Below are 21,020 nucleotides of genomic sequence, written 5' to 3'. Positions count from 1 at the left end.
GGGCCCCTTTTATTCAATATTTATAAGAAGGAAATAATATTAGCTACCATAACTATGCAGATGACACACAGCTCTACATTACGATGTCACCAGGTGACCTTTGACCCCATCCAATCACTGAACAGATGCTTAGAACAGATAAATGTGTGGATGTGCCAAAACTTTCTCTAGCTGAACAGAAACAAAACTGAATTATTATTTTTCGACCTAAAGAGGAACGATCTACAGCAGGGGTCTCAAACTCCCGTCCTCAAGGGCCTGTGTCCTACAGTTTTTAGATGTGCCACAAGTACAAAACACAGGAATGAAATGGCTTAATTACCCCCTCCTTGTGTAGATCAGTTCTCCCAGCCTTGCTAATGACCTAATTATTCTATTCAGGTGTGGTGCAGCAGAGGCACATCTAAAAGTTGCAGGACTTCGGCCCTCGAGAACTGGAGTTTGAGACCCCTGCTTTAGACTCAACTCAGCACAGAAACACTGAGGAACCAGACCAGGTCCTCCAGACTCCAAATCCAGGAATCAGAGGTTCAGTGAATGTGGTGTTGAAGGTGTGGAGGAGGATCAGTGAGTCAGAGGAAACTCTGTAGAAGGACAGAATGCCAGCAGGACAGTCCACATACACTGCTACTCTGTTAGAGTCAGAGGAGGAGGAGAGACGAGTTTCTATGTTATTGTGACAGACAGAGTAACCCTTAGCATCAGAGCAGTTCAGACTCCAGGAATGATCATTCCTTCCAAACCAACAGTCTCTACTGATTCCTTTCCTCCTGATTCTTCTGTAACTCACTGATATATAAACTCCTCCTCTCCACTCGACCTCCCAGTAACAGCGACCAGTCAGACCAGTTCTACACAGTAGCTGAGGATAGTTATCAAATCTGCCTGGATGATCAGGATATGACTGAAGCTCCTCCACATGTGTCACCTTCCTGTTGTCTTCAGACAGTTTGATGTTTCTGCTCACTGTGTTTGTGTCGATGGTGAGTTGACAGGAATCTGATGGAGAGAACAAACACAATCCAGCTGCAGTTATTGATCATTTATTGACACTTTGATGATGACTCCTGAATGAGTGATGTGACAGTTTGAAGATGGTTGAATGTGAGCTGCTTTGTTGTCATGAATCAGATGAAAACACACTTACACTTCCTCAGACCTGGTGTCAAGAATGGGACTCCAGCAGGCTCCACCCTGAAAGGAGGAGGGGGGTCAGACCATCAGTCTCTTTCAGCAGCAAACATGGACATTACATGTCTCTCAGACACACATTGTCCTCCACTGAGACAGGAACAGTCCAACATTTGAATTGCAAACTGCAGTGGATGTAGGAAGGACAGTTGGTGCTGCTGCAGCACAACTCATTTCTCCAAACACAGGAAAAGCTCCAACAGAGAGAAGAAAGTAAATCCCTCAGTAACAACCTGAAGAAACTCACTGAAGCCTAAAAGGACATCAGGAAACTAAGAAAACATTTCTGGAAGTTCAACCTGATTTAATAATCAGCATTAAAATACAATCAATCTAAACTCTGACACAACACCTGGATACCTGTTCCATCCACACTCCCACACACAGATGAAGGAATGAAACACTAAACAGCCCTGCTGCTGAAAACCTGCTGTGGCCTCACTGTAATATCCAGAAATACAAACATTAAAAAGGAGAAGCTGCATCACATTCAACAAAGAGTTCAACAAGAATCAAAGATTTGATCTCTGAGCTCAGACTCACAAACCAGGGAGAGGCTTCCATCATCACACACCTCTGACAAACACCTCCAACCTTTCAGCACTTCCTCTACCAACCAACACCACCAGGTGGCGCTGCTGCACACATTTACAATGAGACCAAGAAGAAGAAGCAGCATCCTGAATCCAGCAGCTGCAGTAATGGCTTGTGAAAGTGTCCAAGGAGCATCTGGAACCAGAACCAGCAGATCCAACAGTCCAGAGAGTCTTTGTTTGCATCTTTCCTCTCAGATTTCTAAGCTGCTCTAAGAGGGAAATGACATCATCATTCTACTGATGATGTCACTGATCAGGAGCTGCTGGACTAAAATGTTGGATTGTCCTGCTGTTGCAATCAGAGGCCTCTGGTTATCAGGGAGGCAAAGGCGGCACCAGAATCATTGATTACTTTCAAACTAACCAACAAATCAAAAAGCGCAAACCGACTTGGATGTAACTTGTAACGCAACGCTTTATAGAAATGTAGTGAAGTAGAAAGTACAGATACTGTAAAATGTAGTGGAGTAAAAGTTCCCACCATTAAATCTACTTACGTACAGAAACATGAAAAATGTCCTTAAGTTCAGTAACAAAGTTCTTGTCCCAACAACCAGGATCAGGTGAAGGACCTCTGCAGTCCCATGATGCTTCCTCTCCCTCTTCTAAACCATCTGATGGGCTGATATCATCCCTCTACTTTATCAATAAAATGTTTTTCTTTCTCTTATTACGATTCCATTATTTATCCTAAATGTGACGTCAGAGCTGTGGATCTGGAATCTGATTGGTCGGATGGATATTTCCCTGGTTTTCCAACATGAAGGTGTCAGGATCTGTGTTTTCTGTGTTCATTTAGAGTTTTTTGTGTCCTTGCGTCTCTTCGTTGTCCTGTCCTCCCCTTGATTGTTCCCATGTGTGTCTCGTCTCTGTGATTACCCTCCCGTGTATTTAACTCCACCTGTGTTCTTTGTTCCTCGTCGGGTCCTCGTCAATGTCAGCTTCAGTGTCGTCAGTGTTTCCGTGTGCCTGCTGTTCATTGTTTTGACTGGTTTCATCATTAAATCCTCATATTCATCATTCCTGGGTCCGCTGCATTCTGCCTCACCACTCTCACCACCCGCACCTCGTGACAGAAGGGTTTCTGCCTTTTTCCAAGACGTTGGGAATTTTTCCCAAACTTTATTGAACAATCCCAAAAGCTTTCCCAACTACTGAAAACCTAAACACATTAGTCTTTTCTTGGATCTGTCTAAAAGGTCTTATTATTGTTTTTTAATTTCTACCACAGTCAACAGAGCACAATTCTACTTTTTCACCATCATTCACTGCAATTCTTCATTTCCCCTGGAAAACAAGGGATTTCCATTATCTCCTGATTCCTTTCATTCTTTGGATCATTTTCCAGATGTTTAGTCAGAGTCCCTATTAAACTATTAAACCCATCCCACTCTTTAATTTTCCTTGTGAGCCGTTCTTAGTTTGGAGAATATTCCAGAAAACTGGGTAATGATCTCTGCCTCCAGATGAGGCGTCTAAATATTTAATTATCAAATTAAACATTCAGCTTCAAACTAAATGTTTCCCAGCAGACTGACTAAAGACATTTCTCCCTCTTCCTCCTCTATCAGACCTTCTCTGCTCCTGCAGCAGGTTCCTCCATACCTGAGAGCTTCCAGTCTCCAGTGTGGATCCTTCAGTCCAGCCGACAGCAGCTTCACTCCTGAGTCTCCTGGATGATTGTAGCTCAGGTCCAACTCTTTCAGATGGGAGGGGTTGGAGGTCAGAGCTGAGGCCAGAGAAGCACAGCCTTCCTCTGAGACCAAACAGCCTGATAAGCTGCAGACACACAATTCATCACATGATGAGAATATAAGAACATTGAGGTAGAACCCAAGATCTGAACTGATGGATGGATGGATGGATGGATGGATGGATGGATTTGTAACATGTGGAATAAATAAGAAAGCCAAGCAACTGCTGGGATCAGTAATAATGTTTCTTTTTGCTCCTAAGATGCAGCAATTTGTCAAATGCCCAGAGTTACCTGAGAGTTTCCAGGATGCAGTTTGGACTCTTCAGTCCAGCAGAGAGAAGCTTCACTCCTGAATCCTGCAGGTTGTTGTTACTCAGGTCCAGTTCTCTGAGACTGGAGGACTGGGAGCTGAGAACTGAGGACAGAGCTTCACAGCTTCTCTCTGAGAGGTTACAGCCACTCAGTCTGAGGAGACAAAGAGAAAAATCTGTTATTAAACAATTCTTCAAAATGTGTCTTTTTTCCAGTCAACAATGTTCCTCTTTACTGATTTAAAGGACTGTTTTATATATAATTATGTTGCCTTTTGTTGTGAACTGGTTCAGTCTATAGATGGGCCTCCAGCCATGAAGGACTGAACTAAAGGCAACAAGAAGGCTGGCAAGAGAAATATTAAATTCCTCTATGAACTAAATTAATCCCATGTCAGTTTTAACAGAAAGAGTCCAATGAAGCCTGAGAATCAAGGCTGGGCTGAAGAACAGCATCAGGCTTAGTTTGAGGATCAGCATCAGAGCTGGTTTGAGGGAAAACACCAGCTTGAATCAAAGCAGAGCAAACCTGGAATTTCATCTTTCCATTTTTTAACTGTTGGATACAGAGATGGAAAACTGAGCAGCAACTGACAAAAACTATTTTTTGAACAAAAATTACAAAACTAATGTGGGAAAAATAGAAACAAATAGAAACAAATTTGCTCCTAAAACAATCCAAAAACAATCACTAGCCAAACATTAAATACAGGGAAATTTAACCCAGTATTTAAATTAAATAGTTCTGAAAACACCCCACCAACCTGACACTAAATGTTACTAAACACATAGAAAACACACTTTCAGAAGTCACCACAATTAAAACTGCATTCATAAATATCACAACATTGAACGGCCCTCCAAATATGTTTTAAACATTTTGTTGGAATAGGATGGGCCACCAATATGTTACGATCCTCATGTCATCACACAGAACTCACAAAATACAAAGTCCAGACCAGATTATGTTTTTAACAAAGAGGTTTTATTAAACCCAAGTCTGGACACAAAGTGGTTCTGGCAGTTTGGTAAAATAAAAGAGTGAGAGAACGAACAAATAAGGCAGCAGTTGGCCGTCGGATTCAGGCCGCTGTGGGGCTCATACTGATTCTAATCTAACGTTCATAATAGTTATCTCTTCTTTCATTTCTAATTATTTATTATTCTTTCTACTGATATAATTAAATTCAAATTAGAAAACAGCTTATTGATCCCAAAAGGAAATAAAATCTTGTGACTCAAATTAATTCAAATTCTTCAAAGGGTTATTTTAGATATTAATGACTGTTTAGCTTAAAAGATCTCTTGTGGTCTTTATAACAGTGAATTTCAAGAAGGTTCTGACTTTATATTATATATATTCTAGATAAATTTCTCTACTTGTTTCTCTGAATATAGATGATTATTTTAACATGTTGCTCATCCTCTTCCTGTTACTGAAACATTTCCACTTATTCTAGAATCTATAATTGCTCTCAGCCATATCTCTTCAATGCCAATAATATCTGTTAATGTAATTTATCTGAACAGTCTAACTTCCTGTCCATCAGCCAATCAGCTTCTTGTATTTTCTCAGTAGATCCATCAGTGGAAGCCCCGCCCAGCCCATGATGCTCCTGGTTTGTGAAGACAGAGAGACAAACTGAACTCTGATAGGAAACAGTTTCAAACTGATTTTCTCTCTCCAACCTCTTGGTTCCACATGGAGCTATATTTGGCCCCCTGCTGCTCTGACTACCATGTCATTGTGGTTCCAGTAGATGGGTCGGTTTCCCAGGTTCATTCAGCATCATGTGAAAGATTAGTATAATTTTTAATTGAATGGAGTTTGCAAACGTACATAGCCAAAATCACCAGCAATATTTATATTTTAACTGTAATAAATACAAGCTGAATTAGCATAATGAATTTTAATCTTCAAACTAAAAGTTTCCCAGCAGACTGACTAAAGACATTTCTCCCTCTTCCTCCTCTATCAGACCTTCTCTGCTCCTGCAGCAGGTTCCTCCATACCTGAGAGCTTCCAGTCTCCAGTGTGGATCCTTCAGTCCAGCCGACAGCAGCTTCACTCCTGAGTCTCCTGGATGATTGTAGCTCAGGTCCAACTCTTTCAGATGGGAGGGGTTGGAGGTCAGAGCTGAGGCCAGAGAAGCACAGCCTTCCTCTGAGACCAAACAGCCTGATAAGCTGCAGACACACAATTCATCACATGATGAGAACATGAGAACATTAAGGTAGAGAACAAGATATGAACTCATCGCTAACGGACGGATGGCTGGATTTGTAACATGTGGAATAAATAAGAAAGCCAAGGAACTGCTGGGATCTGTAATAATGTTTCTTTTTGCTCCTAAGATGCAGCAATTTGTCAAGTGCCCAGAGTTACCTGAGAGTTTCCAGGTTACAGTTTGGACTCTTCAGTCCAGCAGAGAGAAGCTTCACTCCTGAATCCTGCAGGTTGTTGTTACTCAGGTCCAGTTCTCTGAGACTGGAGGACTGGGAGCTGAGAACTGAGGACAGAGCTTCACAGCTTCTCTCTGAGAGGTTACAGCCACTCAGTCTGAGGAGACAGAGAGAAACAACTGTTATTCAGCAAATCAGAAATATTTATTTATTCATTTCCAGTCAAGAATGTTCTTCTCGGAAAGATTGAAAGGACTTTTTACTTCACATATTTTTATGTTGACCTTTATTGTGAACTGGATCATTTTGTAGATGGTTCTCCTGTCTTGAAGGATTGAACAACAGACAACAAGGAGGCTGGCAAGAGAAATATTACAATCCACCATGAACTAAATGAATCCAGTGTCAGTTTTAACAGAAAGAGTCCAGTGGAAATCTAGGCTGAATAACAGCATCAGAGCTGGTTTGAGGGAATGTTATAACAGCAGCACTACAGCTCAAAGGAAAGCTCTCCAAAGGGTTGTGAATACAGCCAAAAAAAATCACTCGCTGCCCTCTGCCCTCACTGGAGGACCTGCACAGCGACCGCTGTCTAAGAAAAGCACAACACATCACAAAGGACACTTCTCACCCCGGACATTCTCTGTTCACACTGCTGCCTTCAGGCAGAAGATAAAGAGCAACCAGAACAAGAACCAAACGTCTCAGAGACAGTTTCTACCCAATAGCAATAACAAAACTAAATGCAATCAAAAAAAACCATTAATCATCATGAATGATGTATGTGAGAATGTGGCTATTCTTATTTATTAGTTTTTTATCAGTTATTTGTTAATTCTTACATTGTGTGTAAATTGTGAGACAGTTATTTTTTGTTTTTTAATGTAACCCGGGTGTAAATTTTAACCTTTATTTCCTCCTCCGATTTTCCAGTCTTTTAACATTTTTATATCTCAAACTCCGCGATGCTTTTAATAGAATGATTGGCGATTCTCGCGAGACTATTAATTAGCCAATTGCGGTTGAGTATTGGGGTCACGTGTACCGCTGCAGTGTTACCTGCTAGGTATATTAGCTGGAGCGGGGAGGCACGAAGGTTAGAACACGTTGGCAGGAGCAGAGCTGCAGGTCAGTTAAGTGTGGTGTTATTCATTTCCCGTAAATTTGTACAATGCTCACTTAATGTGCTAAACCATAGGAGCCAACTGGTGTGAGCCAGAAGGGAGATGGAAAAAAAATAAACCCCGGTAGGGTGAGATAAAACGGCGGAACTGGTGAGTGTTTTTGTCAGTGACTTAGCGTTAGCTTATAATCACTGTTATTGTGTAGCCGCTAAGTTATCGATTGTGCACTCCTTTTGATAAGCAAAAAGGTGGCTTAAATATTTATTAAACACTGGTTTAAATCAGATTTTACATTTCATGTTGATTATATGGTGTATATTTATTGAATATTTCATGAATGTAATTTATACTGAATTTTAGATTTATTGCAATTGCCTAAACATGATTGTTTAGAATTATTTATAGTATAAAGAGTGCTATTTATTGAATTGTGTATACACTAGATGTTTAGATTATATATATATATTAAGGAAATGGTCCTGCTTTGTTATTCAGGCCAGGTTGATGGCGAGCTAGAAGATCGGGCATAGAGCCAAAGAAAGAGTTCACTCTTTTTAGGGTGATCGAAGACTTCAGTTTCCTACCCGGATTTGAGCCAAGCAAAGCATAATTATCTTGTTGAGAGCCCTAATTGATCCCAATTTGGGATGAATGGACTAACAGGTGTGGACTCTCAATTGTGAAACTCTGGGAACAACTGATTGCTTTAGTTTCCTTTGTTGTTGTGTTCTTTATTTATTTTTTCTTTTGTTTGTTAATGGCCATTTGGATGTTCCCAATAATATTGTAAATATGTATATATATTATTCACATTGCAAATATAAACCAACTTGCAACTGCAATTTCCAGCCTATCTGCTCTTTTTGAGTCGCACTTACTTATCTTCTGAAGGAAAAAAAAACTAGCCATTTACCTTATTGGTCAAAATCCAATTATATTGAATAGCAATATAGAATATTGTTGTTCTTATAAATATGCTACATTAACATATGCACTGACTGATGGCACTTTTTAAATTTCGTTGTTCTTGTGACAATGACAATAAAGATTTATCTTATCTTAAAACACCAGCTTCAAGCAAAGCAGAGAGAATCTCAGATTTCATCTTTCTGTTTTTTAACTGCCTGAATACAGAGATGGAAAACTGAGCAGCAACTGACAAAAGCTGTTCCTTTGAGCAACAAGCTAACTATTTAGCTTCAAACTAAATGTTTCCCAGCAGACTGACTAAAGACATTTCTCCCTCTTCCTCCTCTATCAGACCTTCTCTGCTCCTGCAGCAGGTTCCTCCATACCTGAGAGCTTCCAGTCTCCAGTGTGGATCCTTCAGTCCAGCCAACAGCAGCTTCACTCCTGAGTCTCCTGGATGATTGTAGCTCAGGTCCAACTCTTTCAGATGGGAGGGGTTGGAGGTCAGAGCTGAGGCCAGAGAAGCACAGCCTTCCTCTGAGACCAAACAGCCTGATAAGCTGCAGACACACAATTCATCACATGATGAGAACATTGAGGTAGAACCCAAAGTCTGAACTGATCATTTTCACAAGAGGAAAAAAGTAAATAAATTAAATTTTCAATACCAGTTAAGATAAAATAGTAATAAAACTCTAATTCTGTTACATGAGTAATAAAAATCAACATTTGTCACTTATAGAACAGATCAGAATAGAAACATCCTTCATTTTTCCACAGCAGGGAGTTCAGGTTTACCAGCAACAAGTTTAAGGTAAATGGAAAAATAAAACATTGAAGAAAAGATAAAAATAATTGGAGGCTGTAGAGTAAGGACACATTTACAATAGAGGAATAATAATGCTGTACATTTAATAGAAACATCATAATCAGTTTGAAAAAAATGTGCAGCTGAGTAGAGTAATTTATAATCATATGTATGATGTGTATATTGGTATGTTGAAACAGCAATAGACTATTTAAAAGACATTTAAAAAGACTGCATGTAACAGCCAGGATGTAAATAAAGAGTTTTTTGGGAGCAGTTCTGGTTAGAAAGTCTAACAACTCCTGGGAGGAAGGATCTGCAATAATGCTCTTTTTTTCTTACAAAGCTGGATTGCAAGAGTCTTTGTTGCTCTGATCGTTTCACTGGCCTGGTGGAGCAGATTTATTTCTATAGATAGGTTTATAGTTGATGCATTTAAAACCAGGAGAGTGGACCAATCACACAGCTGATGCCTCTACATGTTGCCTAGTGCTGCCACTGCTTGATCTCTGAAGCGTGGATCACCTGCAACTCTTTTCACTCAAACTGGACACAGGCTGACCTGTATGGACATGGGCGTAAATCCCAGGTGGGTCGGGGGGTTTGGACCCCCGCAATCTTGGAATTGTCCCCCCAAATAAATCATGAAAGAAACCTTTGTATTTAAACAATATCAATATAAAAATGCAAAAGAAATGAAGAACAAAGTAAATCTGCCATTCATCTAAGAAAAGAACAAGAATAAATTTTAAGGAACCCCCCCACCATTCTTAGAACAATGGTTCAGTCCAAAGTGTAGGAGGAGCAACAGCAGCTGAACATCACAGGCTCCACTAGAGCCGCTGAAGTGAGGAGCTAGCTGTTAGCTGTGGCTCTGCAGCACAAACAAAAACCCTCCAGTAAGTAAATACTTAAAGCAAAAGACATGCAACACATTTTATTTACTTTCACTGCTCAATAGGAAGAAACACACTAACAAAAATCAGACTACAGTTTGTTCATTTCATTACTTCAGCTGAATCATGATAAACTGCATTATTATGCCTTAAATCAAAAGTAGCAAAACTTACTACATTGCTTTCATAGACTTAGCTCCTTTTTCTGTTGAATGTTGCCAATATTTCAATTATGTTTAGCTTTTTAACTCTTACTTTAGTAAGAAGAGTTTGAAACTGGAGGCGCTGAGTGTTACCACTAGCCGACAGCTCCGTATGTGAGCCGAGAGCAGAGGGGCTATTGAAGCTGATAGTAACACAAAATAAAGTATGTCTTTATTTCTTATCATCTTCAATGTAAAGCCTTTAGAACCACAAAATAAATTCAGAATTTTTTTCTAGGAAACTCTGGTGCTCAGCTTTAAGTTTACGTTGTGATACTTCCCAAATATTCAATTTCTACATATTTATAGGTTCTCAGTTGTCCAGGACATGAAAAAACCCACTTGTTGCACATCCTATCACAGTTCCACTCTGGAATTCACTGAGTTTCTGAGAGCAACACATTTTTTCACAAATGTTTGTAAAAATAGTCTACATGCTTAGGTGCTTATTTTCATATACCTGTGGCCATGGAAGTTATTGGAACACCTGATTACGCTCATTTAAATGGGTGGTCAAATACTTTTTTCAATCTCTGCTAGCAGCTAGTGGATAGAAATAACTAGCATCTAGAAAGTTTTACCTGAGAGTTTCCAGGTTGCAGTTTGGACTCTTCAGTCCAGCAGAGAGAACCTTCACTCCTGAATCCTGCAGGTTGTTGTTACTCAGGTCCAGTTCTCTGAGACTGGAGGACTGGGAGCTGAGAACTGAGGACAGAGCTTCACAGCATCTCTCTGAGAGGTTACAGCCACTCAGTCTGAGGAGACATGGAGAAAAATCTGTTATTAAACAATTCTTCAAAATTTATGTTCTTTCAAATCAACAATCTTCTTATTGGACAGAGAAGGAACTATCTTATTTTACACAACCTTTGCATTTGTTGAGAACTGGTTCATTCTATAGTTGGACCTCCAGCCTCAAACGACTGAACTACAGTTAACAAGGAGGTTGGAAATAGCATTATAAATTTTCACAATTAACTATATTAATCCAATTTCAATTTTAACAGTGGAGAAGTTTTGCTGCTTTAATGTAACACTATGTCCAGCTGCTGAAGGAAGTCTGTTTCTATTTTGAGCAACCCCCCACTGAAGAGACAATGCACCAATATATAAACTGAAACATGAATATTTTCCTCATAATTAGCAGATTCCTATCTATAAAAAATACAGTAACAATCTGTGTGCTTACAGAGCTTTGTTGGAGGCTTTAACCACTGGCAGCAGCCTCAGAAGAGCCTTCTCTGAAGCAGAGTATTTCTTCAGGTCAAACACATCCAGATCTTTTCCTGATGACACTAAGATGAAACCCAGAGCTGACCACTGAGCAGGAGACAGTTTATCTGTGGAGAGACTTCCTGAACTCAGAGACTGTTGGATCTCCTCCACTAGAGAACGATCATTCAGTTCATTCAGACAGTGGAACAGATTGATGCTTTTCTCTGCAGACACATTCTCATTGATCTTCTCCTTGATGTACTGAACTGTTTCCTGATTGGTCTGTGATCTACTTCCTGTCTGTGTCAGCAGACCTTGTAGGAGTCTCTGATTGGTCTGCAGTGAAAGTCCCAGGAGGAAGCGGAGGAACAAGTCCAGGTGTCCATTTGGACTCTGTAAGGCCTGGTCAACAGCTCTCTGATGGAGAGACTTTAGGTCAGATTTATTAAGTAATGCAGATTTCTTAGGTATTTGTGTTTCTTTCATCATGTCAGAACCAGAGTTGATAAAGGTCAGATGAACATGAAGAGCAGCCAGAAACTCCTGAACACTTAGATGGACGAAGCAGAACACCTTGTCCTGGTACAGCCCTCTCTCCTCTTTAAAGATCTGTGTGAACACTCCTGAGTACACTGAGGCTGCTGTGATATCGATGCCACACTCTGTCAGGTCTGATTCATAGAAGATCAGGTTTCCTTTCTGCAGCTGATCAAAAGCCAGTTTTCCCAGAGACTCAATCATCTTCCTGCTCTCTGGACTCCAGTGTGGATCTGTTTCAGCTCCTCCATCATACTTGACCTTCTTCACTTTGGTCTGAACAATCAGGAAGTGGATGTACATCTCAGTCAGGGTGCTGGGCAGCTCTCCTCCCTCTCTGGTCTCCAACACATCCTCCAGAACTGTAGCATTGATCCAACAGAAGACTGGGATGTGGCACATGATGTGGAGGCTTCGTGATGTCTTCATGTGGGAGATGATCCTGCTGGCCTGCTCCTCATCTCTGAATCTCTTCCTGAAGTACTCCTCCTTCTGTGGGTCATTGAAACCTCTGACCTCTGTCACCATGTCAACACACTGAGGAGGGATCTGATTGGCTGCTGCAGGTCGTGTGGTTATCCAGAGGAGAGCAGAGGGAAGCAGTTTCCCCCTGATGAGGTTTGTCAGCAGAACGTCCATTGAGGTGGGCTCTGTAGCATCAGTCAGGATCTCCTTGTTGTGGAAGTCCAGAGGAAGTCGACTCTCATCCAGACCATCAAAGATGAACAGAACCTGGAAGTGTTCAAAGCTGCAGATTTCTTTGGTTTCACTAAAGAAATGATGAACAAGTTCCACCAAGCTGAACTTTTTCTCCTTCATTACATTCAGCTCTCTGAATGTGAATGGAAATATGAACTGGATGTTCTGGTGGGCTTTGTCTTCAGCCCAGTCCAGAGTGAACTTCTGTGTTAGGACTGTTTTCCCAATGCCAGCCACTCCCTTTGTCATCACTGTTCTGATTGGTTGATCTCTTCCAGGTGAGACTTTAAAGATGTCTTCTTGTCTGATTGTTGTTTCTGGTCTGTGTGTTTTCCTGGATGCTGTTTCAATCTGTCTGACCTCATGTTCATGATTGACCTCTCCAGTCCCTCCCTCTGTGATGTAGAGCTCTGTGTAGATCTGGTTCAGAAGGGTTGGACTTCCTGCTTTAGCAATCCCCTCAAACACCGACTGGAACTTCTTCTTCAGACCATATTTAAGTTTAAGTTCACAAACTGGAGCAAAATGTCCTAAATTAACACAATAACAAAAATCAGATATGAAAAAAAATCATCTTTTGAATTTGATTACATCACTTCTGAAGATGTTTTTCATAAATGTGATTCCATCTCTTCAAATTTCAGTAAATGTGTAATTTATCTATCAGGTTAAATCTTTGTAGAAATCCTCTTACTGCTCTCCAGACGGTCAGCCAGCTCCTCCTGCTTCATCCTCCTCATGAAGTTCAGTGTGATCTTCATCACTGCCTCTCCGCTGCTCCTCCTCAGCTCTTCATCATCACCTTCCAACACCTCATCATCATCTCTCCGACTCTCTGAACATTCTGTGTCATCTGGACTCAGACCTTTCTGGATCTTCTTCAGTTCTTTCTTCACAAAAGTGACAATATTGTCCTCCAGCAGCTGGAACAGAATAATAGATGAAGGAAACATCATGGAGCCAAACACCAGATGGATGTTGAACAGACTGACAGTCATCTGGTTTCCAAAGAGCAGCATGAAGGTGACTTTGAACAGAACTCATGGAAAAGTAGTTCTTGTTCATGTACAGACCATAAATATGGAGTCCAGCTGTGTTTGTTTCTGCTGGGCAGACGGACCACTGGGAACCTCTGAGCTCTGCTGGTCCACTCTGTGGAGGAACCAGGAACAATTAGGAAGTCAGGAAATATTCATCCATCAGTATTCACTGATGGAGTCACGAAGAATTTGACATTAAAATTCCATAAAGCAGAAAAACAGAGCATCACATAAAAATAATACAAAGAAGTTAGGAGGAAGATTAACTACAACAATGGAGACCAATAACACCAGAAACACCCAGTAGACATTTCAAAAAGTTGGTACTGATAGTGGACTTCTAACGGTCCACACTGTCAGCAGTTCTGATGCTGGTGGAGACAGTTTCCCAGAGGTTGGGGACAGTGGAAATGAAGGCTCTGTCCACACAGGTCTTCAGGACAGTGTGGGACATCCATCAGGTTCCTATGAATAGATCTGAGGTGATGTGGACACGGAGGATGTCATAGAAATGTCTTCCACAGTCTGACATGGAGCCAGGAAGCAGAAGAACATCATCATAAACACCCCAGAGATGAAAATAAGATTGTATTTTCAATAGAACAGATCAGCTGATTTTTGTAGATAGTAGATCAAACCTCTCTGTAAATATAACTGGGAACATCTGAGTTCTTACCGGTTCTATTTCTACAGTTACAACAAATAGTAACGGCGCACCTCTCTGATGATGGCGGTCCAGGAGATTTCAAGTCAATCTTATGAACCATTGAATTGTTGCTTTTAAAGGACACACAGCTGGGTTTTGGTTCTTCTTCTTGTGTGAAACTCTGATGGAACCTGGTAAAAAAAAAAAAAACTTTTTGAGGAGTTCTGTTTTAAAGATTAATTTTATTGTGACCGTTTGTAAAATAAAGAGCTGTGAGACACAACAGAACCAGACAGATCATCGACTTGATGTTCTAAATGATTCCTATCAGAACCGGTCCAATCCTCCAACATGTTCCTGATCATTGGTCCTCCTGAATAATGTCCAGCCTTCTTTAAAGAGCAGAAAGATTTGTTTCTGAGACCAACATGTTGGTTTGAAATGACTGAGAGAAGTTTGGTGATCTTAGTGTTGAGCTCTGACATGGAGAAGAACCAGGAATCATTTCCACTCTGACCATCCAAGGAGGATCTGATGGAGCTTCAATCAGAACACAACACAACAGAACCAAACAGATCATCAACTTGATGTTTTAAATGATTCGTATCAGAATCGGTCTAATCCTCCAACATGTTCCTGATCATTGGTCCTCCTGAATAATGTCCAGCCTTCTTTAAAGAGCAGAAAGATTTGTTTCTGAGACCAACATGTTGGTTTGAAATGACTGAGAGAAGTTTGGTGATCTTAGTGTTGAGCTCTGACATGGAGAAGAACCAGGAATCATTTCCACTCTGACCATCCAAGGAGGATCTGATGGAGCTTCAATCAGAACACAACACAACAGAACCAAACAGATCATCAACTTGATGTTTTAAATGATTCGTATCAGAATCGGTCTAATCCTCCAACATGTTCCTGATCATTGATCCTCCTGTCTGTTCTGGCCTGATATAGTGAACGCTGTGTGAAAAGGGCTGTGGACAGTTAGAGATGGTGACCTCACCTCTGACGTTTCCTCTGGGGCTCATCTTCCCCACACAGAGTGGTTTTAGAGGGAGGGACTCCCTCCTCTCTGTCCTCACACTGATCCATGCTGCTGAATTCACATCAGCTCACACACACTTTCTACCTTCACCTGCAGAGGAAACACACATCATTCATCTGCACATCAACAACTCTGATCATCCTTTACATCATTAGAGTTGGAAAAAGATCAGCTGCTCCTCCTCTGATTGGCTCTTCTTCTCTGCTTCATATCAGTGTCAGGTGAATGCAGTCAGGGCTAACCCCCTCGTTTTTCGTGGCGGTTACGTTCCAAAAAGAACCTGTGATAGGTGAAATCCGCGAAGTAGGAACCTTTAATTTTTTTACAATTATTATACAATAAAATATTCCATACTACATTGAAACCAAAGAACAAAACCTTTTTACAGGTCCAAACATTTGTTTAACAAATAAAAAGTACTGTATAAACATTTTTTTTTTACAAATAACTACTGTACCGTAAAATAATAATTTTAATATGAACTGAAGGCGGATTCCCGTGCCTGAATTGCGGAGATCAGCGCCGCCCCACCATGACCTGAGTTATTGGATTAGAAAGGGAGAAAATAAAAAATGATTATGAAAAAACAAAAAAAACCCAAAGTATAGTAGGACAAATAGTGACTCGCGTGTATTTCACTGCTCTTCTGACTGAGCCGCTGCATCCTGACTCCGCTCTGTAGCGGGTTTTTTTTCTTTTCTTCTAAAGCCCACGGTGCAGGTGTGTTTTTTCAAGAGAAGAACATAGTTATCGGTAGTTGTTGTCGCTCTTTTTTCTTCTGGGCAAAAATATTCTTATAAACCGACATGCCACCATCAGTTATGTTAAATATGGCAAGCTGTTTTACGTATGTGTACATATTAAACCGCAACGTTGTTGACACACAGGTAGAGAAGAAGCGGAGAGACTGTTTAGCCAATCAGAATGCAGAACACAATGCACGATGCAAAGCGAGACCGCGAAAGGTGATCCGCGAAATAGCGAGGGCTCACTGTACTCCGATGTTACTCATTCTGCTGCAAGTTGGCTCAATTTTGACGCGCAAGACGTAACCGGTAAAATACCGGAGATTAACCGGATTTTTTGTTGGAAGCGATTCAGACCCACCAAAACTGGCAGCCCAGCGAAGGAGCCGGACTAGTTACAGGCAGCAACTCTGACATTATTCACAGATTGTGAGTTAACTGTAGACTGATTGTAAACTGTGTCAGCCCAGCCGCCTAGTTTACATCCCCTTTTCTCTCTGTCGGTGGTACAGCGGTGCCACTGAAAAAAATGAACTTAGGGGGTTATTACATTAACAAAAGAATATCATGTACTTTTAACTAAATAATCTCATGTTTCAAACAAAAACGCGATACAATCATGTTGGATAAACAAGAAATTCAACAACTTAACGTTTATGAAATTGAATCATGTTGAGATAACATGATTCATTATAGTCAGATTGATCTCCCTCCAAAGAGGATCTAGCGAGATCAGGAGATCACGCGAGATGCTAGCGAGATTATGGAAGATCACAGGACATAACTGTTTTGCACCTGGGAAAACTTCAAGGCGGTTTTAGTTACACATTAAACTATAGATATTTGTTTTTCTCTGCAGGGCACTATTGGCACGTAAGAACTGCACTGTAACAAATGGCTGTAAAAACTACAGCATGAAAATACAGTAAGGTGGCTGGGTTTTGAAAATACAGTTCTGTTGTACCTTTTCTAATTGTTGAGTTTTCTTTCTACCCTTTCACCCAGTCCTGTCTTAAAACACTTAATGTAATGTAACTTAAAAAATGTCTTTGAATTAACGTAATTAAATCATGGAGGATCATGTTTGTTGAGCTAACTTAATTTTCATGAGTTGGATCAACTTAAGTAATGTGAAGGTACCACTGTATGGCTGTAACATAAATTGGTTTCTCGGGCCTGCTGTGGTGGCGTAGGTGGTTAGCACGCCTTAGTCCTTAGTGGAGGCCTTAGTCCTCAATGTGGACGTCGCTGGTTCGACTCCCGGTCCCGGTGACCTTTGCCGCATGTCCTCCGCCCTCTTTCCTGTCTGCCTACTGTCGCAATAAAATACGAGGCACTAGCGCCGCAAAAACTCTTCGGGGAAAAAAGTTGGTTTCAACAATAAACGTAGCTTCAGCAGTTGCTAGCTGCTTCAGGCTCTGAGTTGAAATTGATAAAGTGTCAAAATAATCCGATTGCTATCCGCGGTTCTAAACTGCTTTGAATTTGTGTCGTTTCATCATCAGTGACCAGCAGCCTGATGTTTCTGTTCTCTTGGTTTGTTGTACTTCATGTCTGATTGATGGATTTCAGAATGACATTCTGTGGTGGTGAAACTTGTAAGCTCTGCTGTTGCGGGCATGTCTATGTTTTAAAGTTATATTATCATGAGTTTTATTATTTGGGTATAAAGGACCCGGTCATTAGCCCCGCCCCCCGGCCCAACTCTGACTTGTTCCGCTTGTGGACAGCTCACCTGGTTTGTAGTTTTTATTTTCAGAGCTGAAGAATCAGGAAGTAGAAGTAGGGTGACCAGACGTCCTCTTTTTCCTGGACATGTCCTACTTTTCAGACCTAAAAAGATGTCCGGGGGGAATTTAAAAATCGTCCGGGATTTTGGTCAACTGCAAATTACGTAATCCCTGAGCCGCGTCAGTGCGGGCAGCCCTGTTCTTAATCAGAAGATGGCTGTCAGTGCGCCAACAACATGCGAAAGCGCAAATGTATGTAGTTTTCGCGCTTTTAGACTTTCTGTCTAGCACCCCCCCCCCCCGCGCTCCAAGGTGTTCTGGTTGTCCCAGCACCCCGCCCCCTCCCCCGCTGCAGGTTGTCCGGGTTTTCCCAAAGTAAAATATGGTCACCCTAAGTAGAAGGTATGCAGTGAAATCAGACTACAAATGGCTTATGTGATCTGAAAAAAACTAATATTCTGACTGAATCAAACACATTTTAATATTTTATTTTGAAAAGAAGCAGCAGGAAAGTGTTGTATATAAACCTAATGGTGGAGAGCTCTCTTACAAAAGTCTCATTCAGAAATCCAGGATGAGAGATAAACCCAAGCTTGACACATTAGTTCATTCTAGCTTCATCCGTTTCACAAAAACCAAACCAAACTAAGGAGGTGCGACTATGTTGAGCCAGGCCTAAATAAATCAGATGAATATGTGTTAATAAACATCCACCAACACCAACACAGTCGTGAAGTACGCGGACGACACAACAGTAGTGGGTCTCATTTCAGACAACAACGAGACCCACTACAGAGAGGAGATTCTGCAGCTCACTCAGTGGTGTTCAGCCAACAACTTGGTGCTGAACACAGGGAAGACCAAGGAGGTCATTGTGGATTACAGAAGGTCCAGGAAGACGGATCACACTCCCCTTCTCATAGATGGAGAAGTGGTGGAACGTGTGGACAACATCAAGTTCCTGGGCCTCCACATCACGTCTGACCTCTCCTGGAACACAAACACCTCCCACCTGGTGAAGAAAGCACAACAAAGGCTCTTCTTCCTCAGGAAACTGAGACGGGCTGGACTTTCCTCACGGCTGCTCGTGAACTTTTACAGGGCGATGATCGAGAGCATCCTCTGCCTCAACATGACTGTGTGGTACAGTAGCTGCACAGCACTGGAGAGGAAACAACTGACACGGGTGGTGAGAACAGCACAAGGCATTGTGGGATGCCCCCTCCAAGACCTGGACTCCATTTACACCGACCGGGTCAAGAAGAGAGCTGGATCCATAGCCATGGATCCCAGCCACCCGGGCCACAGACTGTTTGTGCCGCTGCCATCAGGCAAGCGGTACAGGAATATACGGACTACAACAAATAGACTGAGAAACAGTTTCTTCCCCACAGCCGTCAGAGCCATTACTCCCTGCCGCCCCCCCCTCCCACACATATCATAACCTCGCAGTCATACATACATATCCCCCACCCCCACACAGCCACACTGTTCTGCACTTTGCACTGTCACATTATCTGTACTTTGCCATAATTGGACCTGCTGCTACTTCTTTGGATGGTTGAGTGCCTTTAGTTAATTTAGTTGTATATATTGTTATTATTATTATTGTGTGTTTGCTTATTTATACTGTATATATTTGACCTTTTGCACGGGAGCTGCAATGGAAATTTCGTTGAATTCTGTTCAATGACAATAAATGCTATCTATCTATCTATCTATCTATCTATCTATCTATCTATCTATCTATCTATCTATCTATCTATCTATCTATCTATCTATCTAAATGTCTTAAAGAAACCATGAGTTGCTCACAGGCTCACTGATGCTACGCTAGATAAATTCCATTAGTGGAAGTCAATATTATAATGTGCGGATCTGATAGTGTTTATTTTTCCTCTTTCTCTCAGTGAAGGCGGATGCTTTTATTCTCCTATTACCTTCCTCATCTGCTCTGTGTTCTGCTCTGTGTATTGTACTATCACTTTTGGATCCTTTCTTTCTTTGCATGTCTTCCGAATTGTAAACTATGGATCTGGGTTTGATGAGGAGAATGAGCAAAGGAGAGCCTTCCTGCCCCAACAGGACATTTGCATCTGGATACATGATGAATTCCTGGGGGAAGTGAAAGACCCTGCATCTGTCAAATATTGTTGGTTGGGGATTTTTAAGATGTATATATAATTCAATTTTTGATGACAAGATTTCTGCTGTTTGGACTTGGCTGTTATCTGGTGTATCATGAAATTCAGAAAACATTGGCAGCTGTTCTGCCCATTGAGAGGCTGCCTGTCTCATACAAGGAAACGTCTTGCTGTGAACACTCAGACTCAGATGCTGTGTGAGCAGAACCACAAACAAGAAGAGATTCTTGCTGAGAGAAACATTTCAGTTGCAGTTCCTGAAATCTAAGGAACAGACCTTGGAGAATTTGCAAGCTCGGCTCGGCAGGACTGATCATGAGTTTGGCTGTCTGGAGTTGGCATTGAGGTTTATCAGTGAGAACAATTATTGTCATCTGAATCTGAATGTTAAAAATAATAATAGTACATGACTGAATATCAAAATGAATTTGCAGCATTTTATTTCAGGGAGGGAAAAAGACCAAGACATGCAGACAAGAAGGTGTAATCAGTGACAAACACACTGGATTCTGATGGGTTTGGGCCACCAGACTGAACTAAGAGCAGCAGGTTACTGGCAGAGGATTAATTACCATGTAACATATGTGCTATTGGTTTTGTGAAACCAAATCAAGGTTTAATTAAGTCATGATATCTGATAAATCATGGTTTAATCATTTATCCTTTTTGGGAAACATCACTCAAAGTTTGAATCCAGCAAATAGAAACATGAAGTAGTTTGTTCAGAGAAAAACCAAAGAAACATCAGCTGTTCATGTTGTTTGATTGCAGTTCATCAATAATCTAATAATCCTGAAGATTAACCTTTGAAAGGAAGAGATGAAACTTTGACCAGAAATCAGAAGTGGATGTTTTCTAAAAACATCAGAGAACAAAAAACAAACAAGAAAGTTCCTGAGGTCAAAGTTCAAGTAGGAGAAAAAGAAGAAAACTTACAGTTTGTTCAAATGATCCAAAGAGTTGATGAAGAAAATATGAACAACAAAATGACTCTAAACTGAAAGTAAATGTGAGGGATGTGGTGGGACTGATGACATCACAACTCACATGATTTTTAGTTTCTTCTTTCAGAGCAGCAGAA

The 21,020-nt window shown here is 41.1% G+C and overlaps 1 protein-coding gene and 1 long non-coding RNA gene across 2 annotated transcripts; one reads left to right on the top strand and one right to left on the bottom strand.

The window, feature by feature from the left end:
* Positions 1-415: 415 nt before the first annotated feature.
* LOC116724471 (NACHT, LRR and PYD domains-containing protein 12-like) lies at positions 416-15,366 on the bottom strand. Its single transcript, XM_032570189.1, has 9 exons — positions 15,278-15,366; positions 14,346-14,465; positions 13,662-13,740; positions 13,286-13,511; positions 11,327-13,118; positions 6,181-6,354; positions 5,808-5,981; positions 1,148-1,194; positions 416-999 (listed from the first exon to the last, which is right to left on the bottom strand). The coding sequence occupies exons 1-9, from the start codon at positions 15,364-15,366 to the stop codon at positions 467-469; spliced, it is 3,234 nt and encodes a 1,077-aa protein (XP_032426080.1). The 3' UTR covers positions 416-466.
* LOC116724683 (uncharacterized) lies at positions 7,086-8,297 on the top strand. Its single transcript, XR_004340239.1, has 3 exons — positions 7,086-7,325; positions 7,396-7,471; positions 7,817-8,297. It is a non-coding gene; the product is annotated as an uncharacterized LOC116724683 (long non-coding RNA).
* Positions 15,367-21,020: the final 5,654 nt, after the last annotated feature.

The sequence above is a fragment of the Xiphophorus hellerii genome, chromosome 8 (assembly GCF_003331165.1).
Source record: "Xiphophorus hellerii strain 12219 chromosome 8, Xiphophorus_hellerii-4.1, whole genome shotgun sequence".
In the NCBI taxonomy this organism is placed as follows: Eukaryota; Metazoa; Chordata; class Actinopteri; order Cyprinodontiformes; family Poeciliidae; genus Xiphophorus; species Xiphophorus hellerii.
The sequence above is the reverse complement of the archived record's forward strand: the minus strand, read 5'-3'. Positions and strand labels throughout refer to the sequence as shown.

Excerpts from the sequence above, each read along its gene's own strand:
- LOC116724471 (XM_032570189.1), bottom strand. The coding sequence starts at position 15,366 with ATGGATCAGTGTGAGGACAGAGAGGAGGGAGTCCCTCCCTCTAAAACC. Across the intron at positions 13,512-13,661 it reads AGCTGGACTCCATATTTATG|CTGCTGGAGGACAATATTGT; the intron begins GTCTGTACATGA and ends ATTCTGTTCCAG. Across the intron at positions 13,119-13,285 it reads GCTGGCTGACCGTCTGGAGA|GACATTTTGCTCCAGTTTGT; the intron begins GCAGTAAGAGGA and ends GTGTTAATTTAG.